This window comes from Fomitopsis serialis (genome assembly GCF_022376445.1).
Source record: "Fomitopsis serialis strain Sig1Antser10 chromosome Unknown B0H18scaffold_3, whole genome shotgun sequence".
NCBI classification, from domain to species: domain Eukaryota; kingdom Fungi; phylum Basidiomycota; class Agaricomycetes; order Polyporales; family Fomitopsidaceae; genus Fomitopsis; species Fomitopsis serialis.
Window position 1 is genome coordinate 1,477,909 of NW_025954963.1, and position 23,638 is coordinate 1,501,546.

The 23,638-nt window shown below is 56.9% G+C and overlaps 6 protein-coding genes across 6 annotated transcripts; 5 read left to right on the forward strand and 1 right to left on the reverse strand.

Moving 5' to 3' along the window:
• Window positions 1-431: 431 nt before the first annotated feature.
• On the reverse strand, window positions 432-1,901 carry B0H18DRAFT_327849 (uncharacterized protein). Its single transcript, XM_048037602.1, has 3 exons — window positions 1,374-1,901; window positions 759-1,310; window positions 432-701 (listed from the first exon to the last, which is right to left on the reverse strand). The coding sequence occupies exons 1-3, from the start codon at window positions 1,725-1,727 to the stop codon at window positions 501-503; spliced, it is 1,107 nt and encodes a 368-aa protein (XP_047899989.1). The 5' UTR covers window positions 1,728-1,901; the 3' UTR covers window positions 432-500.
• B0H18DRAFT_327848 (uncharacterized protein) lies at window positions 1,902-2,396 on the forward strand. Its single transcript, XM_048037601.1, has one exon. The coding sequence runs from the start codon at window positions 2,077-2,079 to the stop codon at window positions 2,359-2,361; it is 285 nt and encodes a 94-aa protein (XP_047899990.1). The 5' UTR covers window positions 1,902-2,076; the 3' UTR covers window positions 2,362-2,396.
• Window positions 2,397-2,828: 432 nt separating this feature from the next.
• B0H18DRAFT_1165258 (uncharacterized protein) lies at window positions 2,829-6,103 on the forward strand (the record flags this gene model as incomplete). The annotated part of the gene is made up of 4 exons (XM_048035843.1): window positions 2,829-3,449; window positions 3,508-4,954; window positions 5,012-5,190; window positions 5,241-6,103. The coding sequence occupies 4 exons, from the start codon at window positions 2,829-2,831 to the stop codon at window positions 6,030-6,032; spliced, it is 3,039 nt and encodes a 1,012-aa protein (XP_047899991.1). The 3' UTR covers window positions 6,033-6,103.
• A 3,136-nt stretch (window positions 6,104-9,239) lies between these two features.
• B0H18DRAFT_1165261 (uncharacterized protein) lies at window positions 9,240-11,096 on the forward strand (the record flags this gene model as incomplete). The annotated part of the gene is made up of 5 exons (XM_048035844.1): window positions 9,240-9,281; window positions 9,338-10,207; window positions 10,280-10,691; window positions 10,747-10,928; window positions 10,980-11,096. Coding segments are annotated over exons 1-5 (1,596 nt in total), but the record flags the coding sequence as incomplete, so codon positions are not given.
• Window positions 11,097-15,189: 4,093 nt separating this feature from the next.
• Window positions 15,190-18,239, forward strand: B0H18DRAFT_327917 (uncharacterized protein). The gene is made up of 4 exons (XM_048037603.1): window positions 15,190-15,504; window positions 15,560-16,943; window positions 17,001-17,182; window positions 17,235-18,239. The coding sequence occupies exons 1-4, from the start codon at window positions 15,328-15,330 to the stop codon at window positions 18,030-18,032; spliced, it is 2,541 nt and encodes an 846-aa protein (XP_047899993.1). The 5' UTR covers window positions 15,190-15,327; the 3' UTR covers window positions 18,033-18,239.
• Window positions 18,240-20,925: 2,686 nt separating this feature from the next.
• B0H18DRAFT_1206879 (uncharacterized protein) lies at window positions 20,926-23,638 on the forward strand (the record flags this gene model as incomplete). Its single annotated transcript, XM_048036189.1, has 4 exons — window positions 20,926-21,144; window positions 21,201-22,554; window positions 22,612-22,793; window positions 22,844-23,638. Exons 1-4 carry the CDS (start codon window positions 20,968-20,970, stop codon window positions 23,636-23,638), a joined length of 2,508 nt encoding a protein of 835 aa, XP_047899994.1. The 5' UTR covers window positions 20,926-20,967.

The window sequence follows — 23,638 nt, forward strand, 5'->3', positions numbered from 1 at the left end:
CGTTCTCTCACAAGACTACTATTAGTCTGTATACAGTACCATGAGACTGGGTGAGACGGATCCGAGGTGCGATCTTGGCGCCCCGCTTTCTCGTGCTGATACTTACCGTGCTCACCAGACGAGTTCATCGAACGCTGGGCCTACGTATGCAGCAAACACGGCTTGTTATAGCTCAATCATTTGGATAATGACCTTGGATGGTAGATTGGTTGTCGACATCGATACGTTGGCAGGTACTGCGATGATCAGCACTCCGAGCGACTTCACTGGGGCACTCGGAGCTGTGGCATGCACAAGGGACGTCGGCTCAAGACAAGGTGTTCACAATCACCTCAGAAGATGATCCCGGAAGAATGTATTCAGACGGTTCTGCGTTAAAATCCCGTGTGCGTGTTCATTGGTCCTTGCGTTTCCTCTAGGAACAGCGATATGCGTTGACTCAAAAGGTATGTGGTGCAATACGGCACTTCTCCGTGGCAGAATACAATCAAGTCATCTATTCATGCTTCAGACGCAACCTGAAGTACGCCATGATCATAGTCATGCGGATAAGGAGGTGAGGTCATGATCTGTAAAATCGACAACACCAGTACTGCCGCCAAGCAGGCCATCAAGGAGATTTCGAGCTTTCCTTGACCAATGTCCCCGTCGAGGCGTCTCGGGCTCGAGTTATTCGTCCCTACGTCGCGATTCAAATTTCCCTGCATGACGACAGAGTCTCAGTGGCCGTGAATCACGGAAAAATGTAAGTTGCCTACTGGCGTGTGCGTGGAAAGCAGCCATTTGACTGGATCTGATGCCACCTTCAACAGCACCTTGCCTTCCGCGCGTATCTTCGCCCAAGGATCCCAAGACGACTGCGGCCCCGAAGGCTGATCAGACGTCTCCTGCTTCACATCTAGTGCCCCAGGCATCAGCGTCATGCTACCTTGTCGATGTCGGGGACGAGTCACGGCTTCTGCTGTGTCTTCCCCGTATTCCACGAGATCGCCAAGGTCATGTTGAAGGTTCGTGGAACCTGGATGCTTCCTCGTGCAACCTTGAGTCATGAGTTCCCGCAGCTCGCGGATCTCATCTCGAATGCCACGGTACATCCAATCCTCGCCGTCGCCATGCTGCGTGTCCGTCTCAGGGTGTCGCCTTGAACTATCCTCGTGCCCGTGCGGTGTCTCGCCATTCGTAGCCCTTTTCTCAGCCATCTCTCGCGCACGTCGTTCAGCTTCCAAGGCCATCTCCAGCTCGGCTATTCTGCCCTGCTGGAAGCCGTCCAGCTCGTAATGTGCCGCGGCGGCCTTTCTCAGCGCTTCTAGCTGCCGTCGGGAGAATCAGACCCTCGTCGATCGCCACCCGACAGCAGGCCACATCGAACTCACCCCGAGCTCCACGGCGCCACGGCGGTCTTCCAACAAGCCCAACTCGTCGACTCGATGTCTCAGTTCTTCCCGAAGGATCATGAACTCCTCTCGCAAAGCGTCCCTGGCCTCTCGCGCAGCTTCCGATGCAGCGTATGCATTGGCGCACTCCGCCTTTGCGCCTTGCAATTCACGTATCAGGGAATCCCGCTCGCGCTCCAGCTGGTTGATGCTCCGTGTGTTCGCTTCCTCCATGAGCTGTCGTGCACGCCGCTCCGCTTCGACAGCCGCCTGCATCTCAGCGAGTGGCTGGAAGGAGGCCGACAGTCTGTCTCCTGTGGTTTGCCTGGCTTCGGCCAACTGTTGTGATGTCATCAGAGGCCGTCTCTTCAACAGTTGACGAGCTCACCTCCTGCCGTAAGGACTCAAGCATCTCTTGCAGTCTGTGACTGCTCTCCCGCGCCTCGTCACGCTCCGCTAGGGCCTTCCCGACATCGATCTTGAGGGCGTCGCACTCGTACTCGAGGTCGTTGAGCGTGTCTCCTCTACTCCGGAGCGAGGCACGAGCCTCATCGAGCTGTGTACATCGACGTGAATAGCCTGGAACCTGAAAGGAATAGCCATCCCCACCTGGCTTTGTACGTAGCTGGGGTTGAGTGGCTCTGCCGAAAGCGACAATGTTATCAACATCCCACTTGTCGTCCAGGATCGCTTACCTCCTCCCATGCTTGAGAGTGTGCTGCCGCTTCCCTGTTTCCTGAGTGTCTGTGTGATCTTGCTTCTCCTTCCTAGGTTGAGCGACATGATTCTGGCGTGGTCGATTGTATGCGCCCGGGTACTAGTAGAGGCTGAGAATAGTGAAGTGTCCGTGCTCCGCACTTGGCCTACTTATGCACCATTGTGCTATGGCTTCCGACTTTCAATCGCTTGGTCTACGCCAAGAAGCTGTGCCAATTCGCGCACGATGTCAACGTTCTATGCACGCGGTCTTCATGTGGCGGCGCACTAAGCATTCATGTTGAGTAGCCTAGAACTAGCGGCTGTAGCTCGTGCATGGTCTCATCATATTGATATTGTCAATGCAGTCATGCTGAATGCCGCCGTGGACTGATCATGAATGGTACTATATTCGCTGCGGCGACAGGCTTGGATCAGGCTCGGAGGAGGCGGAAGTACAGTTGGGATAGATCCGATCGTCACAGCGCTTCCAAGTGTCCACGTGACGTGAAGACGTGGTGGCGGTGGAGTGACTGTGGCTGAAATGTGGCTGCCTCGTGTAGAAGCGTACATATCCGTGCCATTGTTCGATCATTCCGGGTTGCATTGTTGCACCAAAAGAGAACAAGCGGACACCCATACAAGGAAGTAGTCCACGGGGAGAACTCGGCGCGGGTTTCGCGCCGTTCTCATATAAGTCTGCTCCCTTCGATCCTGAACTTGGTACGTCTTGTCGTTCGAACGCCACCGTCCGACATCATGCCTGAAGTTGACAACAATTCTAGTGGGTCTGGCTCCCAGCCACCCTCTCCGACACCGGCATCTGGATATTTTCGCTCTCTGAGCCCGCCCTCACCAGACGTTGACCACTTCGACACTGCCGCTGATTCGCCTGGTGGTTGGCCCGAACCAACGGAGTACGCCGGCACAAGCGAACCATCTAGTCCACTTCCAGACTTTGACGATAGGGAATCTGTACCTCGCTTCTGCACTTTCCCTATCCCGGGTTCTTTTGTTGGTACACCGCCACCCAGCCCTGAGCATCAGGCCGTAGGCCAGCGAGTGTTAGAGGGGAGTCCTGGACCCGTGACGCCAGACAAGCAGTCGCAGTCGTTCAAGTTTGAGTTCAAGACTACGCCAGTTGCTAAGAAGCCATCGAACTCGCAGCCGAACTCCGTCGGGTCTATCCAAGGGCGCGAGCATCTGGAATCACTGCGCGGCGACTACGCTGCCGATATGGAAGACAAGACGGCGCAAGTTAGTCTTGACGTATTCATGCGGGAGTTCGTCCCTGGGCCAGACCCTCCACCGGACCTCACCGTGGAGGCGTTCGACCCCGCTAAATTCCAGCGTCAGGAGCAGGCTATGTATGGCGAATTGGTGAGTGCCCTTTCTGTCCAAGTGACTACGCGCTGTCCTCACCGATTATCGCACCCAGTGTAAGGTCGCGAACTCGGTCTTCAGCCACGTACCCGTCCAAGCCGAATCCCAGAGGCTTGTGGCAAAGGACACGCACAGGTGGTCTGACCCTACAGACGAGTATGACTTCGAGGAGAATATGCGACCGGACGTGATGTTCTATCCTTCGCACGACGACGCGCAACGAGCGTTTGCTATCAAGTCGACCACTACCGCGAATGACGAAGGGCCAGAGGAGAAGGCACTTCGCAAGAACAGGGCCAGGACGGCCTGGCTGTGGGCGACTCTGTGCATCGAGGCGAAGGCCGATGATGGACATTCTCCGTTCGTCATCCCAGACTCGATGAAGGAGACGAAGAGTGAGAAGAAGACAGAGGCAAAGAAGAAAAGGTCTGGTCGCAAGACGGCAGCGCAGCCCGCGACCAATCCCGATACACTGGTCTCATCGACCAGTCAGACGAGCCAAGCCCCATCTATGTCGGCCTCAGCCACCGCAGGGCCGTCCACGGCGCCTCAAACACCCTCTACGCCGTCATTGGCGCCTTCGTTGATGCAGGCCTCTGCGACCGCTAGCTCCGCCCAGTATACCTCGCCGCCCTTTTTGCGACTGAACACGAAGGACGGTGCGCAAACGATGGGACAAATGGCCCATTACGTGTCCAAGATTCTGCGAAGACAATTCCTTGTCTTTTTCTTCACGATATTCACTTGCCGCGACCTCGCGTGGCTGCTCCGCTGGGATCGCGCAGGACTCGTCGTGTCCGAGCCGTTCAATTTCGTTCAGCAACCGCACCTCATGCACTCGTTCCTCTATCGATTCGCTTGTATGGACGACGTGCGCCGAGGTTGCGACCCGACTGTGAAACGGGCGACCGAGACGGAAGCCAAGCCCATGCGCAGTTACGATAAATTCGACTCTGCCACTGACTGGCTCAAGGTCGAGTTCACGGCCACGATGAGGCCAGATTGGCCGATTTACAAGATCTCCGTCCCGGAGGAGGACATGGTATCGGCGGCTGAGCTCGAGGACGGAAAAAAGGCGGCGAAGGACGCGTCCAAATCGGCAAGTGGACGCGTGCGCGAGTTCCTTGTTGGCGCACCGTATTTCATGAACAGTTCGGTCACTGGGCGGGCGACGCGATGTCACATTGCCTATGATGTCGCCGAACAGCGGCTTGTATTCTGCAAGGAGTATTGGCGTGTAGACACGCTGACGTCGCATCCGGAGGGGGCTGTATATCTACGCCTGCATAGCAAAGGCGTGAGGTACATAGCGACGCCGATCGCAGCTGGCGATGTGCGTCACGAGGGCGGCAGTACGCATCAGACGCGCTCGCAGGAGTTTATTGCAAAACCGGGCCCAAAGCTCGTTCAATACCGTCTTTTCTTGCGGGAGATCGGTCAACCCCTCAGAGACTACGAAGATTCGCTCCACCTGGTCGAGATTCTGTATTACTGTTTGCAAGGTTCGTCGGGCATCTTCAATGGTGTCGTTCCACGACGAACTAATTGTGGTGTTGCAGCGCACGAAGACGCGTGGCTTCTAGCTGGCATCTTGCACCGGGACATCAGTGCCGAGAACCTGCTTATATACTGGTACATGGAGAATAACGAACTCAAATGCAAGGCATTGCTGGTCGATTGGGGGTTATGCAAGTATCTCGAAGAGATGGAACAGCCTATCGTTAGAAAGTCTCGCTCCGTACGTGTTGATCGCGGTGCATTCTAAACATGGGTCTGATATTTGCGCAGGGTACATGGCAGTTCATATCTGCTGTGTTGCTGGTCTATCCAGGAACCTTCCCACATGAAGTGTGGCACGACCTGGAGTCGTTCATCCACGTTCTACATTGGATGTGCTTGCGGTTCCAAAATACGGATTACTCAGAGAATCCCGTAAGGCTGCGACGACTCGTCTCCAGCATCTACGAATCAAGTGAAGGGGCAGTGCGTGGGATTTCAACGGGCGGATTCGAGAAGATGAAACTCATGCAAGAGGGGCGTGTACCGTTCGCGCTTGTCGGGGGCTCTGCAGGAGAGCGATCGCCCGGCCTCCACACGCTCTTGCTTAAGCTTGCTGCTCTGTACAAGGAACACTACAGGTGGTTCAAGCCAAAGCTCCCCGCCTCCGCCTCCGCCTCCGCCAAGTCGCAGACGGCCAAAGCACCTCAATCAAGGCGTCGTCAGATTCCCTTGCCAACTCGGATCGCGACATCGATCTGGCACCCCAAAGGTGCCACGACAGAAGAGGAGCCCGCAAAGGCCGTCCTCAGAACTCACACAAACATCTTGATGGCGTTCGAGGAAGGGCTGAGCGACATGGCCGCATGGATTATTGACGAGAAGACCGAGGATCAGTTTGCATACGAGAACAGTTACCTGGAGCAGCAAAAGAAGAAGTCAAGGGAGGCCTCCAGACGTATTTCGGAGGAGGAGACCTCCGTAGAAGACAAACCTCGAAAGCACGGCAGAAGCGACACAAATGCGATGCCCACGTCATCCGCGTCTCAAATGGGCTCAATCGCAGAGATTATTGAAGGCTAGTAAGTCAGTGTGGATCATATACGACGCCTTCATTTCGGACTGTTCGCGTGCGTGTTCTTGACGGGCTTGTATTCTCCGTTTCGTATGATTGCCACTGGTATGACAGCAGTATAACGTATGGGTGCCGAGCCTATCCCAGGTCTATACTCTCTGATTGATACCGGTCACCTTTGTATATATCGTCGGATACGCGTACTTCTCGAATGAAAGATCGTGTGTATGATGACCAGGTTACGCTCCGTTGTAACCTTCACGGCCTTGTCTATCTCACTATCTCAACATTGAAGTTCGGGCTTGTCATCCTCTTCGGTGGCGTCCGCAAAGGTCCCTTCAGACAAGTTATCTCGCTTCGAGGGCAATACAGGGCAGAACCTCACCTAGAGCCTGTTCAAAGAGACAACCAACGCGACTTCTTTATCCGAGTATGAGCATGCAGAGCGACTGATAAACGTCGATAAACCACTGACTCACGCAGCATCATTGAGCTAGGGGTTTGAGAGACGCACCAGCTGCCATCATGTGAGCTCCTGATCGCACACGTCCAACGACTACGATTGACCGATGTAGGCAGGCCGTGTACACGCGGCATTACGCTATCTTCGTGTATTACCATCCAGTCTCAGTCATCCGTCATGTCCAATGCCAGCCTTCCTGGGCTCCGCGTCGTCTCTCATAGGGCCCGCGATCTCATTTTCTATGCCTTGGAGAACGTTCAGTATGCGCGGCGAGTCGAAATCACAAACATATCGAAGTCGTCATTGTAACCAAAAGTTTGATACGATTCGTCCGTACCATGCGAGGACGTCGGAGCAGTGGTAAGGTAGCAGGCCTCTCCGCACCGAAGACCCTACGTGACGTCGTCAGGAACTTTGTGCGGAGGTCATCTTCAGTTGCAATTGAATGTTTGAGAGGGCCAATTCGTCTGTGTCGAGGATGAACTTGGACATGTGTTCATTCCGCCACCTACGCCAGAGACGGGCACTAGCCAACGATACAATACGCCAGTATGTTGTGGTGTTAGATGGTCTACGTCAAGTCTAGACTGATGGGACCGTGCTAAGACGACACGCGAGAGGGCAGATACAAACTCCGTGAAGCCGGTTCTCGACTCTTGATTGAGGTTAGTGTGCGGGTGTTCGATGTCGGCATGTCTTGCCACGAGGAAGACTATCGGGGCGATGAACATCCATGCCTACGCGGAAGCTGCCTGGTGTGCCCTGTGCGCGTTCGCCAACCACCGCTCGAGCTCTTCTATCGCGTGCTGCATTCGGCTTTTCCTGGTTCTGGGCTGACAACCTCACTGTGAGAATGATACGCCGCCTGCTGAACCACAGCCTGCGATGAAAGCACGCAGGCCAGCGTTGCTTACTTCGTAGGGCGGTCCCAGTCAAGACGCTCGCGCGCACGACTCTTGCGGCCGCAGAATGAGGTTTTGAACGTGCAAACGCCTCAGGACGCCTTATGACGGCAGTGTGACGTCGAGCATACGCAGGAAATACCAGATATCCCTGATGTGAGAATGAGCGTAGATATCACCGAGTTGAAGACTGACATTCACCAGCGTCATCGTCTTCCTATGGCTCTCCTCATTTTGTTTCGTCGCCCTCGATCGCCTTCAATATACTCGAATCTATGTGACGATAGACATTCATCCCCTGAAAGTCGGACACTGGTGGCGGTGTTTCCCGAGAAACAAGCCGCCGAGTACATCTGTGGGCCATGGTCTCTCAGTCTAGACTCTATGACTTGAATGTGGTCCCTGTATGGCCATTGGTGTGTAGGACAACCAAACGTGTCGCGCATCATTCGACGCACCTGCCCATGTTCCCAAACGTACATGACTGACACAACACCATACGCGTAAGATCCGGAAATCACTGAATGCTCTCGTCTCACACGTTGGCAGTGTGATAGCCATTCACGACAACGATCAAAGGCCCAAAGTCTTCTCCCGTGCCCACCGACAGTGAATGCTGCTTGATCTTGAAGCATACGTTGTACCAGCCGTGCTTTTTCCGTGTTCGGAGGGATGTCAAAAACCCGGCAGTCCGCTGACTCCATGAAAATGTTGCTGGAGTCGTATTGGGCTTGGTGCGGAAGGCAGTCTCTCGAGCTGCTGGAGTCACGGTCGAGCAAGACTGGCCATCCCCGACTCCGACCGGAGGGAGAGGAGGGCTTTGTCGACCATAAGTCGTTCGCAGCCGGCGATGCCGCTCCCTCCGTGAGAAACACGTGACTTACAATTCCCATAAGCGGTATCGCAGCAATGCTCGAGTGTCTTACGAGGCAGCTCGAGGCAGTTGGATCCGACCGCGCATCTGGCTGCGTCTGGACGTCTGGATCTTTGACCACCAAATAACTCCTCCCAAAGGCAAGAGGGCCTCTATTACGTTGGGAGCCCTCGCATGCACTGTAGTGCTTATGTATTATGGTAAGTAAGTTCACCGTGTACTTAGCTCAGACTCGTGGAAGCCCGAGACGCCCGGGCGGCGAAGCCGCCGCGGGCGTGAGGGCTTCCAATTGAGTCTCCATACCATTCCGATGGTACAATATTACAATACACAAATAATATACTATGGTGCTGCTGTGGCAGGCTGAGTAGCTGTGTGCCATGCAGGAGTCGGGGATCGGCGCTTGCGCCGCTACGATGAGTACTTGAGAACGAGAACGAGATAAATTCAGCAGTAGGCGCCCTGAGCTGCACGGCCACGTGACCGGTCAATCATACTACGGACGCGTAGTTCGTGTTCTTCAACTGTTTACTTACGTTGCTCAGAGCTCTCGCTGGCAGGCTCCGCCGGCATCTAAAAGTCATAACAAGCGCGACACCCTGCAGCGCAAGCCACTCCGGCACGCGCAGTCAACAAAGTATCTATTGACTGTCTTGGCACTTGGTACGTCCATGCACATTCCTCTGTCGGACTGCCAGCGGCTCCGAGTCGCTGCGGCCATACTGATATGAACTCAGAATCTCTTCAGCAAGCAACTACTTGACTTGATCGCGATTGGTGACGGGCAACCAGTAACCGCTGGTGTGGTGTGGTGTAGCTGGGCTTATAATATTGACTCTGTTACGGAGACTACTAATTGCCAGTGTGGCTCGAGATGGAGCGCAAGATCGCACAAGTCAGCCTGGGGACGTTCATCCAGGCGTTCGTGCCCGGAGTGGACCTTCTCCCCGATGTCATCGTGGACACATTCGACCCCGTTTGCTTTGAGGGTGACGAGTGGCCCATGTATGACGAGTTGGTCAGTATTTTCACCGGATGGTGTATAATCTTGGTGGGCTGATTTCTTTCCGACAGTGCAAGGTGGCAAACTCGGTCTTCGACCACGTCCCCGTCAGAGACGGTATCCCGAGGCTGGTAGCGAAGAACACGCATCGCTGGCCTGACCCTACCGACAAGCCCGACTTTGAGGAGAACACGAACCCTGACGTAACTGTCTATCCCGAACACGACGACGCGAAGCGCGCATATACGATCGAGGCGTCAGCGCTCAAAGGAAAGTCGGAGCAGAGAATCAAGCACTGTGCAGAGAAGGAGGCTAGGACTTCGTGGCTATGGGCAAGCCTTTGTATCGAAGCGAAGGCTGATACCGATGACTCTCCGTTTGTGGTGCCGCCGGCCATGAAGAGTGATAGAGCCGAGAAGACTGAAGCACGCACGACAGCTACGCCTGATAAGACAGAGTCTGGATCATCAGGTCGGGCGACGGCTGGGACCGCCTCAGCAGCGTCGACGACGTTTACTCCTGCTACTCCGGGACCAAGCAACACAGCCGCACCGCCTTTCCTCCGTCAAGACACCACCAGCGGTCGGCAGACAATGGGGCAGATGTTTCAGTACGTTTACAAGATCCTGCGAAGACAGTTCCTATCCTGTCTGGTCACGGTCTTCACCTGCCGTGACCATGCATGGCTACTCTACTGGGACCGGGCGGGGCTCATTGTCTCGGAGCCGTTCAACTTTGTGCAGCAGCCGCGCCTCTTACAGAACTTTTTCTATCGGTTCGCCTGTATGGATGTCATCCAGAGAGGCGGCGATCCGACGGTCACTCGGGCAACCGAGGACGAGGTTGAGCTGATGCGCAGCCACGACAGGTTCGACTCTGACTGGCACAAGACCCAGTTCAAGGCCACGTTAGCACCAGGCTGGCCTATCTACAAGGTTTCCGTTCCGGACGAAGACATAATCTCGGCAGCTGAGCTCAAGGAGGGCGAGAAAGCGCGGCGGGATGTTTCCCAGTCGGACAACGGACGCAAGCCCGAGCGGAAGTTCCTGGTCGGGAAGCCGTACTTCATGAGTGACTCGCCCATCGGAGGAGGAACCAGGGGATATATCGCGTATGACGTCGCCGAACATCGACTGGTCTTCTTCAAGGAGTATTGGCGCGTGGACGAGCCGACCTATCATCCGGAAGGAGAGGTTTACCTGGAGTTGCATAAGCACGGGGTGCAGTACATAGCAACCCCGATCGCTGCCGGCGACGTTTGCGGTGCGACCGGCGAAGCTCGTTCCACTCGTGCGCAAGCCTTCCTCGAAGGCTCGCCGCCCAAGCTCATCCAATATCGCATCATTTTGCTGGAGATTGGTAAACCGCTGAAAGAGTATGAGACCTCTTACGATCTAGTAGTCGCCATGTACTGCTGTTTGACGGGTTCGTTGACCGATCGTTTTAAATCAGCTCTCTGCATGCTCATCTGTATTTTCAGCACATCAAGAAGCCTGGGGAAAAGCCCATATCCTGCACCGCGACATAAGCAGCGGCAATCTGCTGCTATGCTGTGTCGTGACCAAAGACGGCGACATCACATGGATCGGCATATTGGTTGACTGGGGTTTGTGCAAGTACGCGAATGAGTTAGGAAAGCCGAGTGTGCTGAAACCCCGTTCAGTGAGTTTCACAAGGGCCTTAACGGCTGTACATTTCGCTGACTTTGTGTAGGGCACATGGCGGTTTATCTCAGCGGTCTTGCTGGTATACCCGGGACACTTCGCCCACGCGGTGTGGCACGATCTCGAATCGTTCATACACGTCCTTCATTGGATGTGCGCGCGATTTCACCTGACGAACTATTCGGACGACATGGAAAGATTACGCCAGCGCGTCAGCGGGATCTACGACGCATCGTATTCTTCGAAGACGGGTATCTTCCGTGGGGGCGACATGAAGATGACCATCTTGCAAACAGGAACGGTACCGTTCCAACTCGTCGATGGATCTGCCGGCCACACAGCCCCTGGTCTGAGCCGTCTACTGACTGACCTCGCGGTGCTCTACAAGGCACACTATGAGTCGCTCAAGTCTGAGCTGCCTACTGTACGTCGGGACGTCGCGCCCTCTCTGGCGTCCTCCAATGAGTCGAAGACGCGCGCACTATCGGGAAAACAGCTTGCGGTTGTTCCCATTCCGGAGAGGAGGCTGGCTAAATCTCGGGTGCGAACAGTGGTGCAGGAAACGCCGGCGCTCGCTCTTCTCGAGGACCACACAGAGATCATGCTTGCGTTCGAGAACGTGTTGCACCCCGACCAAGACCCATGGATTTTGGACGAAAAGGTCGGGGATAACTTCGCTCACTTCAAAACGCACATGGATCAACAGAGCAGAGTGTCGAGGGAGTCCTTCAAGAGGTCTGCGGACCATTCTGTGGACGACAGAGCCGACAAGCGCATCAGGAGCGACACCAGCAGCGTGTCTGTGTCGACCACTCCGTTGTTGGGCCCGATAGTGGAGAACGTCAATGGATGAGGTCGAACGGGACTGGGACGTCAACTCGGATATCCGACGTCCGTATGTACTCGTAAGTATCGTATCAGTTGTTTTTGTCTGTCTGTGTACGCAGGATTGCCATTGTTGCCCAACCGATTATCGGAACTTATTGTATACCACGCCTTGCCTCATGGTCTTTCAAGAGAGTATCCACTCACCAACGAGTTCTCCTGGGTAGTTGTAGCTGGCGTGCGCGTGTAGACGTACCGGTACCTCTGCTGAAACAGATGCGCCTCGGGATCGGCATGAGACAGATGCCTCACAACCCTTCGCAACCATAAAAGCATACTGCATACGAGGGACGAACAAGCGCTGCATGGTACTGTATACAGGCTGCGGAGACTACATCACTTTGTACATCCTGAGAGCCTACACTTCGGCATGACGGCTGCCACCCGTGGCAGAACGAGAAAGGAATACCAAAAGATCAAGCACATGCAGAAGGTCGAAGGTCGAAAGCAAATAGGATAAGTTACTGATCAATCACGAAGCAGACGGCGACCCGATCGCGCGCAAGCACCCGTGCGCGAACGCCCCCGCATCGCACGACGTCACGCTGAACAGCTCGCGCAGGTCCAGGTGGCCTACCCACCACAGCAGCGCGCGCGTCCCCAGCACCGCCGCCACCACGCCGAGGATCTCGACGTACCGGTTCGTCTGTCGAGCGAGCAGGCTCGTGAGCGCCTGGCGCAGACGATCGCGGGGGGCGACGAGACGTACCCATATCGATGCCCACGAGCTCCGCCTCGGCGCGGCATGCCTCCTGGGTGCCCGCGGCGGCGCTGCTGCCGTCGCAAATCCGTTCTGTCCCTGCGCCTGCGCTGCGTTGAGCCTCGCCAGGAGCTCCCGACGCTCCTCCTCCACGAGCTTCATCATCTCCTCATGCGCCGCCGACTGCGCCCGCTCCTCCTCTAGGGCAGCCACCCGCTCTAGGGCCTCATGCAGACTGTCCTCTGCGCGCGTACGGCCATCCCGTGCCTCACGCAGGGCCCCCTCCAGCTCCGCCACCTTTGCGGCGCGCTCGCGTTTGTGCGCGTCCAACTCAGCGACGCGTGCGAGGATCTGGCTGTTCCGCGTCTGCACCTCGCCGAGCTCCCTCTCCTTCTTGCTCATCTCCGCCTCGACGCGGACCCTGTGCTCCCTGAGCGCGACGCGCTCCGCCCCACTCGCGGCCGCACGGTCGTCCGACTGCTGCTTCGCGAGCCTCTCAGCTTCCGCGGAAAGCTCCACCTCTGCGAGTCTGCCTTGCAGGAAGCCAACGAGCTCGTCTTGCACGTTGGCTGCTTCCTTCGCTTGCTTCAAGTTGAGCTGCCACCACGACGTCAGTCAGCATTGTTCAAACTCACCGAGACCCAGAACCTGCTTACCTCTTCCCGGATAGCCAGCGCGGTATGAACCATCTCTAATAACCCGAGTTCCTCGCGCTTCTCCTCAGTCGCCTCCTGCATGCTCTTCATCTCGCCCCGCGCTTCTTCCAGCTCGCGCCGCATAGCCTCACGTTCGTGCTCGAGCACAGCGACCTCGCCCTCCTTGCTCCGCAGCGACGCGCGCGCCTCGTCAAGCTGGAATCCGCCCATGTTAGTCCAATTGTACTTTCAGAGCGTGATGTAGCACAACACACCTGGCTCTGCACGTAACTCGAGTTAATCGTCATCGGCTCCTCTGCGAACACATCCCGTCAACGACCATCCAATCCAGACCTCCAGGACGGACTCACCATTATGGCTCTTGCTCCCGCTGGACACGCTCGCCACGCTACCATGCCGCCTGAGTATATCCCCCCGGCCGCTTCAAGCTCAACAACCGCGTCCGCTTCTTCACGCCCGCGCCCGCGGCGAAACTCGCTTCCTGGCCAGGCATCGCGCGCGACTCGATCGACGTCACGCTCTTCACGTCCGCTCCGCATTCCACCAACGTCAACGTCCGCGGGTCCAACGGCGTCATCGATAACGCCTGCTCGTTCGCCGGCTTGGTTTCAGCCCAAGTTGCAGGCGGCATCCCCGTCGCGTTTGCGATATAAGCCACGCTGGCGCCCCAGCGACAGCGACAACTGGCGCGAGCGCGGTTTCGCCGCTGCCTCGCGACGCCGAATCAGATCCTGCGGTCCTCTCCGCACGACTCGCTACAACTCGGCCCCTTCGTGACCGCCTGTGTGTTCGTGTGGAGCTCACTGGACATGTTGAAGACCCCTGGTTAGTCATGGCGTGTATACTGCACCGAGAAGTGGTCGATCGGTCCTCTCCATGGTAAGTTACCGGTCAATGCACATGGCCAACTCTGTGTGCTGTAGACCATGCGCTCGCGAAGCAACCCAAGATCTAGTGGATGGCTGACAAAAGCAGAATGGAATCGCGCACTGCGCTCCGGTGCTCGTTCATGCACATGTACTTACTTGTTTGGCGATGAACATAGAGTCTGTGCGCAGGTGCATGTGCGGCATCATGATCATGCGCCCACGAGTTCTTGAGGATAGTGACATAGCTACGCACCACATTGGAATCCTGCGGAAAGCCAGAGTGCTGAATGCGTCGGTAGTGTGGGCCTATTTCATGGCACCGCACTCATCGGGTCAGTCTCAGTCCAGCGAACCTGAGGGCATCATCGCAGCTACCTTCACAGGCTGTGTTGCCGCAGCGAGACAGGGCAAAAGATGAGCAGAGGTTCACCGGCTCCATCCCAGAAGAGGTCATGAAGACTCCGATCGCAGGCCGTAGACTGAGTGCTGAGCGCTGAGCGCTTCGGAGGTCCACAGTGCCTGCGCCACAATGGCAGCACGTGATCGTGATCGGTGGTTGGTTCGATGTGGCTTGCGCGTGGCTCGCCGCCTTGTGGGTCCTGCATTGTTCCATTGTTCCACGAATTGGGAACAAGCACACGCCTATATTTGGTAATTTGCTGCGTTGCCTCGCAGCTGACAGTTCAAACCCCGCAGAGCACCGCGTGGGCCACCAGTACCCTGCTTAAATATCCCCGTCTCGCCGTCAAACTCGGTACGTCCGCGCACTGGCAGAATGTCCCCGCTCGCGATCTCTGACTACGAGTCTAGTGACGCCGGCTCGCGATCACCCTCCCCGGGATCCGCACCGCTACACTCATCCCCTCGACCCCGTATTTCTCGGACGCAGGCTACAGCTCTCCCGGCGACATCCCCGAGGAGTCAGACTACGCCAGCGGCAGCGAAGGCATCGTAGGCGAACAAGAAGAAGACGACGAGAACGATCCAGACGCAGCATCGCGTGTCAGTGATACATCAAACCAAGCCCCGCATCTTGACGGCTCCGCATTCGAGCCTCCACCTTTCGTCGTCTCGGACGCCCCAGAAGTATCTCTCGTTGCACGACCAGCCGCTCCAGGGACCGGTGTCGAAGGCGGAGGGGCGCCAGTAGACACAAGATCTGTGACTCCGCCAAACGACCCGACCAACGCGTCGCACTTGGCTGACGTGTCGGGATCCACGCCTGTTGCCCACAAATCATCCACCGCACGCCCCAACTCCTTACATCCAATTGGGGGCACCGAGTTTATGCCCAAGATTCGTCGTGATAACGCCTTCGAGATGGAGCGCAGGATTGTACAGGTTAGCCTGGAGACGTTTATGCAGACGTTCGTGCCCGGAGCGGACCTTCCCCCCGATGCTGTCGTGGAGGACTTCGACCCCGTTCAATTTAAGGGTAAAGAGGAACCCATGTACGACGAGCTGGTCAGTGTTTTCAGCGGATGGCGTAGGATCATGGCGGACTGATTGTTGTTGGCAGTGCAAGGTGGCGAACTCGGTCTTCGACCACGTCCCCATCAAAGCCGGTGTCCCGAGGCTGGTAGCGAAGAACACGAGCGTCTGGCCCGATCCTACGGACAAGGGCGACTTTGAGGAGAACACGAAGCCTGACGTGACCGTCTATCCCGAACACGACGACGCGAAGCGCGCATATACGATCGAGGCGTCAGCACTCAGGGGGAAGTCGGCGAACAGAACCAAACACTGTCGAGAGAAGGAGGCTAGGACGTCGTGGTTGTGGGCAAGCCTTTGTATCGAAGCGAAGGTTCACACAACCGACTCTCCGTTCGAGGTGCCGGCAGCCATGAAGAGGGGTAGGGCCGGGAAGACCGGAGCACGTACGGGAGCTACGCCTGACGAAGCAGGGTCGGGACGATCAGGCCGGGCGAAGGTTTCTACCCCGTCGGCGACTGTCTCTGAGTCTGTCCCAGCAGCATCGTCGGCTTCTACCCCGGGCCCCGCTGCTCCGGGGGCGAGCAGCACCGCCGCGCCGTCTTTCCTGTGTCTGGACAATGAGGGCGCCAGGCAGACAATGGGCCAGATGTGTCAGCAAGTCTCGAAGATCCTGCGAAGGCAGTTCCTGTCCTGCCTGTTCACGGTATTTACCTGTCGTGACTATGCGTGGCTACTCTACTGGGACCGCGCGGGGCTGGTTGTTTCGAAGCCGTTCAACTTCGTGCAGCAGCCACGCCTCTTCCACAACTTCTTCTATCGGTTTGCCTGTATGACCGACATGCAGAGAGGCTTCGACCCGACGGTGACGCGGGCGACCGAGGAGGACGTTGAGCTGATGCGCAGCCACAACAAGTTCGACTCTGACTGGCATGAGGCCCAGTTTAAGGCCTCGTTGGCACCGGGCTGGCCGATCTACGAGGTCTCCGTTCCTGAAAAACACATGATCTCGGCAGATGAGCTTGAGGCGGGCGAGAAAGCGCAGCGGGACGTTTCCCGGCCGGACAATGAACGCAAGCCTGAGCGGAAGTTCCTCGTCGGGAAGCCGTACTTCATGAGTAGCTCGCCCACTGGAGGAGGAACCAGGGGATATATCGCGTATGACGTCGCCGAACATCGACTGGTCTTCTTCAAGGAGTATTGGCGCGTGGACGAGCCGACCTATCATCCGGAAGGGGATGTTTACCTGCGGTTGCATAAACATAAGGTGAAGTACATAGCGACCCCAGTCGCCGCGGGCGACGTTCGCGATGCGACCGGCGAAGCTCGCTCTACTCGCGCGCAAGACTTCCTCGAAGACTCGCCGCCCAAGCTCATCCAGTATCGCATCTTCTTGGAAGAGATCGGTAAACCGCTCAAAGAATACAGGACTTCTCGCGAGTTAGCGGCCGCTATGTACTGCTGTTTGACAGGTTCGTCGATCACTGACTTCATATCTGGTCTGGGCAGATGCTCATCTGTTCTGTCAGCGCATCAACAAGCCTGGGAAAACGCCGAAGTCTTGCACCGTGACATAAGCAGCGAGAATCTGCTGCTACTCTGTGTTATCCACAAAGGCAAGGTTGTTGGATGGATCGGTATATTGGTCGACTGGGGTTTGTGCAAGTACAAGGATGAGTTAGTAATACGGAGTGTGTTGAAGACCCGTTCAGTGAGTCTCTGCGAGGGCGTTAACGACTGTACATTTTGCTGATTTTGTGTAGGGCACATGGCAGTTCATCTCCGCTGTCTTGCTGGCATTCCCGGGACACTTTACGCACGCAGTGTGGCACGATCTCGAGTCCTTCATTCACGTCCTTCATTGGATGTGTGCGCGATTCCATCAAACAAACTATTCGGACAACATGGAAAGATTGCGCCAGCGCGTCAGCATCATCTACGACGCATCGTACTCATCGCTCACTGACGGTATCTTCCGTGGGGGCGACACGAAGCTCGATATCATGCAAACAGGAAAGATTCCGTTCGAGCTCGTCGGAGGATCTGCTGGCCTGTCAACGCCTGGTCTGCATCGGCTCTTGACTGAACTCGCGGAGCTTTACAAGTTGCACTACAAGTGGCTGACGCCTCAGCTGCCGACTCGGACGTCGCAACCGGACGTTGCACTCTCCGTGCCGCCCTCCGTCGATTCGGAGGAACTCGACCCAGGCCTCAATCTCATTCCAGTTCCGGCTGAAGAGTTGACCGGGCCTCTGCTACAAGCGGTGGTTGAAGAAGTACCGAAGAACTCTGTTCTCAAGGATCACATGCAGATTAAGAAGGCATTCGCGCCAGCGGCGAGTAACGATCGACAGTGGACTCCAGATACCAAGGTCGGGGACAACTTCGCCCACTTCAACACGGCCATGTGTCAACAGAGCAGGGTGTCAAGGGAGTCTGTCAAGAGGTCCGCGGACAATTCTGTGGATGACAGACCCGACAAGCGTGTAAGGAGTGACAGCAGCGTGTCTGTGTCGACCACTCCGTTGTTGGGCTCGATAGTTGAGAATGTCGATGGCTGAGGTTGAACGGGGCCGCTTTTCGCGTCGAGGATTGGGTTGTCAGCTCGGATATCCGACGTCCGTATGTACTCATAAGTATCGTGTCAGTTGGTTTTGTCTGTCTGTGTATACGTAGGATTGTCATTTTGTTAGTTGACTAGGCACCGTGTACGTTCGGCAGCATGCACGTTCGTAATGTCAAATGTATGTGGTTCATGTGTACTGTGATAGTCGCAGCAGCTCCGAGATGCACTGCAGGGACCGCTAGGCCTCGAACCCTCGAGCTCTACATCAAATACTGGCAGGTATCACTCACGCTTTCCTGAGTCTTACGACGTCCGCTCGCAGACAGGACCTTTGCTGAAGCAGACGCGCCTCGACGCGGCTTGAGATCGGCGCATCACAATCCCCGGCGATCATAGAAGCATACTGCATACGAGGGACGGTACAAGAGCTGCATAGTACTAGGTATACATTGAAGTTGCGGAGACCACATCACTCTGTACATCCTGAGAGCCTACACTTCAGCATGACGGCTGCCACCCGTGGCAGAACGAGAAAGGAATACCAACAGATCAAGCACATGCAGAAGGTCGAAGAGCAAATAGGATAAGTTACTGACCAATCACGAAGGAGACGGCGACCCAATCGCGCGCAAGCACCCGTGCGCGAACGCCCCCGCATCGCACGACGTCACGCTGAACAGCTCGCGCAGGTCCAGGTGGCCGACCCACCACAGCAGCGCGCGCGTCCCCAGCACCGCCGCCACCACGCCGAGGATCTCGGGTTCGTCTGTCGAGCGAGCAGGCCCGTGAGCGCCTTGCGCAGACGATCGCGGGGGGCGACGAGACGTACCCATATCGATGCCCACGAGTTCCGCCTCGGCGCGGCATGCCTCCTGGGTACCCGCGGCGGCGCTGCTGCCGTCGCAGACCCGTTCTGTCTCTGCGCCTGCGCTGCATTGAGCCTCGCCAGGAGCTCCCGACGCTCCTTCTCCACGAGCTTCATCGTCTCCTCATGCGCCGCCGACTGCCCCCGCTCCTCCTCTAGGGCAGCCACCCGCTCTAGGGCCTCATGCAGACTGTCCTCTGCGCACGTACGGCCATCCCGTGCCTCACGCAGGGCGCCCTCCAGCTCCGCCACCTTTGCGTCGCGCTCGCGTTTCTGCGCGTCCAATTCGGCGACGCGTGCGAGGATCTGGCTGTTCCGCGTCTGCACCTCGCCGAGCTCCCTCTCCTTCCTGCTCATCTCCGCCTCGACGCGGGCCTTGTGCTCCGTGAGCGAGGCGCACTCTGCCTCACTGGCGACTGCACGCTCATCCGACTGCTGCTTCGTCCGCCTCTCGGCCTCGGACGCGAATTCCAGTTCCGCGAGTCTGCCTTCCAAGAATCCGACGAGTTCGTCCTGCACGTTGGCAGCTTCCTTCGCTTGCCGAGCTGCCACCACGACGTCAGTCAGCATTGTTCGAACTCGCCCAGACCTAGGACGCGCTTACCTCCTCCCGAATAGCCAGCGCGGTATGAACTTCCTCGAATGACCCGAGCTCCTCGCGCTTCTCCTCAATCGCCTCCTGAAGGCTCCTCATCTCGTTCCGTGCTTCTTCCAGCTCGCGTCGCATAGCCTCCCGCTCGTGCTCAAGCACCGCGACCTCCCCCTCTTTGTTCCGCAGCGACGCGCGCGCCTCGTCAAGCTAGGGACCGTACATGTTAGCTTGCCTCCATCAGCACAACAGTTCCACGAACCTGGCTCTGCACGTAACTCGGGTTAATCGTCATCGGCTCCTCTGCAAACACATCACATCAACGACCATCCGACCCAGACCACCAGGACGAACTCACCATTATGGTTCTTGCTCCCACTCGCCACGCTGCCCTGCCGCCTGAGTATACCCCCGGCCGATTCAAGTTCAACGCCCGCGTCCGCTTCTTCACACCCGCACCCGCCGCGGGGCCCGCTTCCTGGCCAGACATTGCGCCCGACGTCACGTCCGCCTCGCGTTTCAGCCCAAGTTGCAGGCAGCATCCCCATCGCGATCGCGGTGGATACCACGCTGACCGGACGGCGCCTCAGTGACAGCGACAACAGGCGTGAGCGCGGTTTTGCCGCTGCCACATCTTGCGCTCCGTTGCGACGCCGAATCGGATCCTGCGGTCCTCTCCGCCCGACTCGCGACAACAGCTGAACTCAGGCTCCCCGCGACCGCCTATGCATTCGTGTGGAGCTGACTGGACATGTTCAAGACCCCCGGTTAGTCATGGCGTGCATACCACCGAGAAGTGGTCGGTCTGTCCTTCTCTCCACGGACAATGCATATAGCCAACTGTGTGCTGTAGACCATGCACTCGCGAAGCAACCCAAGATCTAGTGGATGGCTGATAAAAGCAGAATGAAATCGCATACTGCGCTCCTGTGCTCGTTCATGCACATGTGGTTGTTTGCCAATGAAAATATACTCTGTGTGCCGCAGGTGCGTGTGCGGCATCATGACCATGCGCCCACGAGTTCTCGAGAATAGTGACACAGCTACGCACCACGTTGGAATCCTGCGGAGAGCCAGAGTGCTGAATGCTCTCTGCAAGCGTCTGTGGCGTCCTGTTTCATGGCACCGCACACATCGGGTCAGTCTCAGTCCAGCGAGGCGGCCTGAGGGCATCATCGCAGCTACCTTCACGGGCTGTATTGCCGCAGCGAGAAAAGACAAAAAATGAGCAGAGGTTCACCGGCCCCATCCCAGGAGAGGACATGAAGAAGCTGCGCAGCTTCAATGAAGCGCGACTATGTGGGCTGCGACACAGTGACACCGCAGTGCGCACGGTCAGTGTAGCGCCCGACGCGCAACACGGACCGCACGTGATCGCGATCGGTGGCTGGTTCGGTGTGGCTTCGCTCAAGCGCTCAAGCTCAAGCTTGGCTTATATTACTAGCTCTGCGACAGAGACTGGTGTGGCTCGCGTGTATGCTCAAGATTCGTAAGGGTTACGCCTTTGAGATGGAACGCAAGATCGCACAAGTTAGCCTGCAGACGTTCATCCAGGCGTTCGTACCCGGAGCGGACATTCCCCCCGATGTCGTCGTGGACACATTCGACCCCGTTTGCTTTGAGGGTGACGAGTGGCCCATGTATGACGAGTTGGTCAGTATTTTCACCGGATGGTGTATAATCTTGGTGGGCTGATTTCTTTCCGACAGTGCAAGGTGGCAAACTCGGTCTTCGACCACGTCCCCGTCAGAGACGGTATCCCGAGGCTGGTAGCGAAGAACACGCATCGCTGGCCTGACCCTACCGACAAGCCCGACTTTGAGGAGAACACGGACCCTGACGTAACTGTCTATCCCGAACACGACGACGCGAAGCGCGCATATACGATCGAGGCGTCAGCGCTCAAAGGAAAGTCGGAGCAGGGAATCAAGCACTGTGCAGAGAAGGAAGCTAGGACATCGTGGCTATGGGCAAGCCTCTTTATCGAAGCGAAGGCTGCCGCCAACGACTCTCCGTTTGTGGTGCCGCCAGCGATGAAGACTGGTAGGGCCGAGAAGACTGAAGCACGCACGGCAGCTACGCCTGATGAGGCAGAGCCGGGATCATCAGGTCGGGCGACGGCTGAGACCGCCTCAGCAGCGTCGACGACGTTTACTCCTGCTACTCCAGAACCGAACAACACAGCCGCACCGCCTTTCCTCCGTCAAGATACCACCAGCGGTCAGCAGACAATGGGGCAGATGTGTCAGTACGTTTACAAGATCCTGCGAAGACAGTTCCTGTCCTGCCTGTTCACGGCATTCACCTGCCGTGACCATGCATGGTTACTCTGTTGGGACCGCGCGGGGCTCGTTGTTTCGGAGCCGTTCAACTTTGTGCAGCAGCCGCGCATCTTACAGAACTTCTTCTATCGGTTCGCCTGTATGGATGTCATCCAGAGAGGTGGCGACCCGACGGTGACGCGGGCGACCGAGGACGAGGTTGAGCTGATGCGCAGCCACGAGAGGTTCGACTCTGACTGGCACAGGACCCAGTTCAAGGCCACGTTAGCACCAGGCTGGCCGATCTACAAGGTTTCCGTTCCGGACGAAGACATAATCTCGGCAGCTGAGCTCAAGGAGGGCGAGAAAGCGCCGCGGGAAGTTTCCCAGTCGGACAATGGACGCAAGCCGGAGCGGAAGTTCCTTGTCGGGAAGCCGTACTTCATGAGTGACTCGCCCATCGGAGGAGGAACGAGGGGATATATCGCGTATGACGTCGCCAAACATCGACTGGTCTTCTTCAAGGAGTATTGGCGCGTGGACGAGCCGACCTATCATCCGGAAGGAGAGGTTTACCTGGAGTTGCATAAGCACGGGGTGCAGTACATAGCAACCCCGATCGCTGCCGGCGACGTTTGCGGTGCGACCGGCGAAGGTCGTTCCACTCGTGCGCAAGCCTTCCTCGAAGGCTCGCCGCCCAAGCTCATCCAATATCGCATCATCTTGCTGGAGATCGGTAAACCGCTGAAAGAATACGAGACTTCTCGCGAGTTAGTACGCGCCACGTACTGCTGTTTGACAGGTTCGTCGATCGTTCACTTCATATTTGCTCTGGGCAGATGCTCATGTGTGCTTCCAGCACATCAAGATGCCTGGGAGAAGGCCGGTGTCTTGCACCGCGACATAAGCAGCGGTAATCTGCTGCTATTGTGTGTTATCCGCGTTGACAAGATTGCGGGTTGGATCGGTATATTAGTCGACTGGGGTTTGTGCAAGTACAAGCATGAGTTAGGAATGCAGAGTGTGCGGAAGACCCGTTCAGTGAGTCTGCGAGGGTGTCAACGATGGTACATGTCGCTGATTTTGTGTAGGGCACATGGCAGTTCATCTCCGCGGTCTTGCTGGCATTCCCGGGACACTTCGCGCACGCAGTGTGGCACGATCTCGAGTCGTTCATTCACGTCCTCCATTGGATGTGTCTGCGATTCCACGTCACGAATTATTCGAAAAACACGGAGCAGTTGCACGAGCACGTCAGCTTAGTCTACGACGCATCATTTCCGACATCCGATGGTACTTCTGTTGGCGGAGAAGAGAAGCTGATGACGATGCGAGCAGGCACGGTGCCGTTCGAACTCGTCGGAGGATCTGCTGGCCGGTCCACGCCTGGTCTGCACCGGCTCTTGGCTGATCTCGCGATGCTCTACGGGTCACACTACAAGTGGCTGAAGCCTCAGCTGCCGACGTCGCACTCGTACGTCGCATCCTCCGTGGCGCCCTCCGTCGTTTCGGAGGAACTCGACCCGGGGCTCGATCTCATTCCGATTCCGGCTAAGGGGCTGACTACATCTCGACTACAACCAGCGGTGCAAGAAACCCCAGCGATCTCAGTTCTTGAGGACCACGAGGAGATTAAGATGGCGTTCGAGAACGTGCTGCGCCCCGAGGAAGGCCCGTGGACTGCCGATCAAAAGATCGGGGACAACTTCGCCTACTTCAAGACGTCCATGGATCAACAGAGTTGGGATTCAAGGGAGTCCGTCAAGAGGTCTGCGGACAGTTCTGTGGACGACAGACCTAAGAAGCGCATTAGGAGCGACATCAGCAGCGTGTCTGTCTCGACCGCCCCGTTGTTGGGCTCGATAGTTGAGAACGTCGATGGCTGA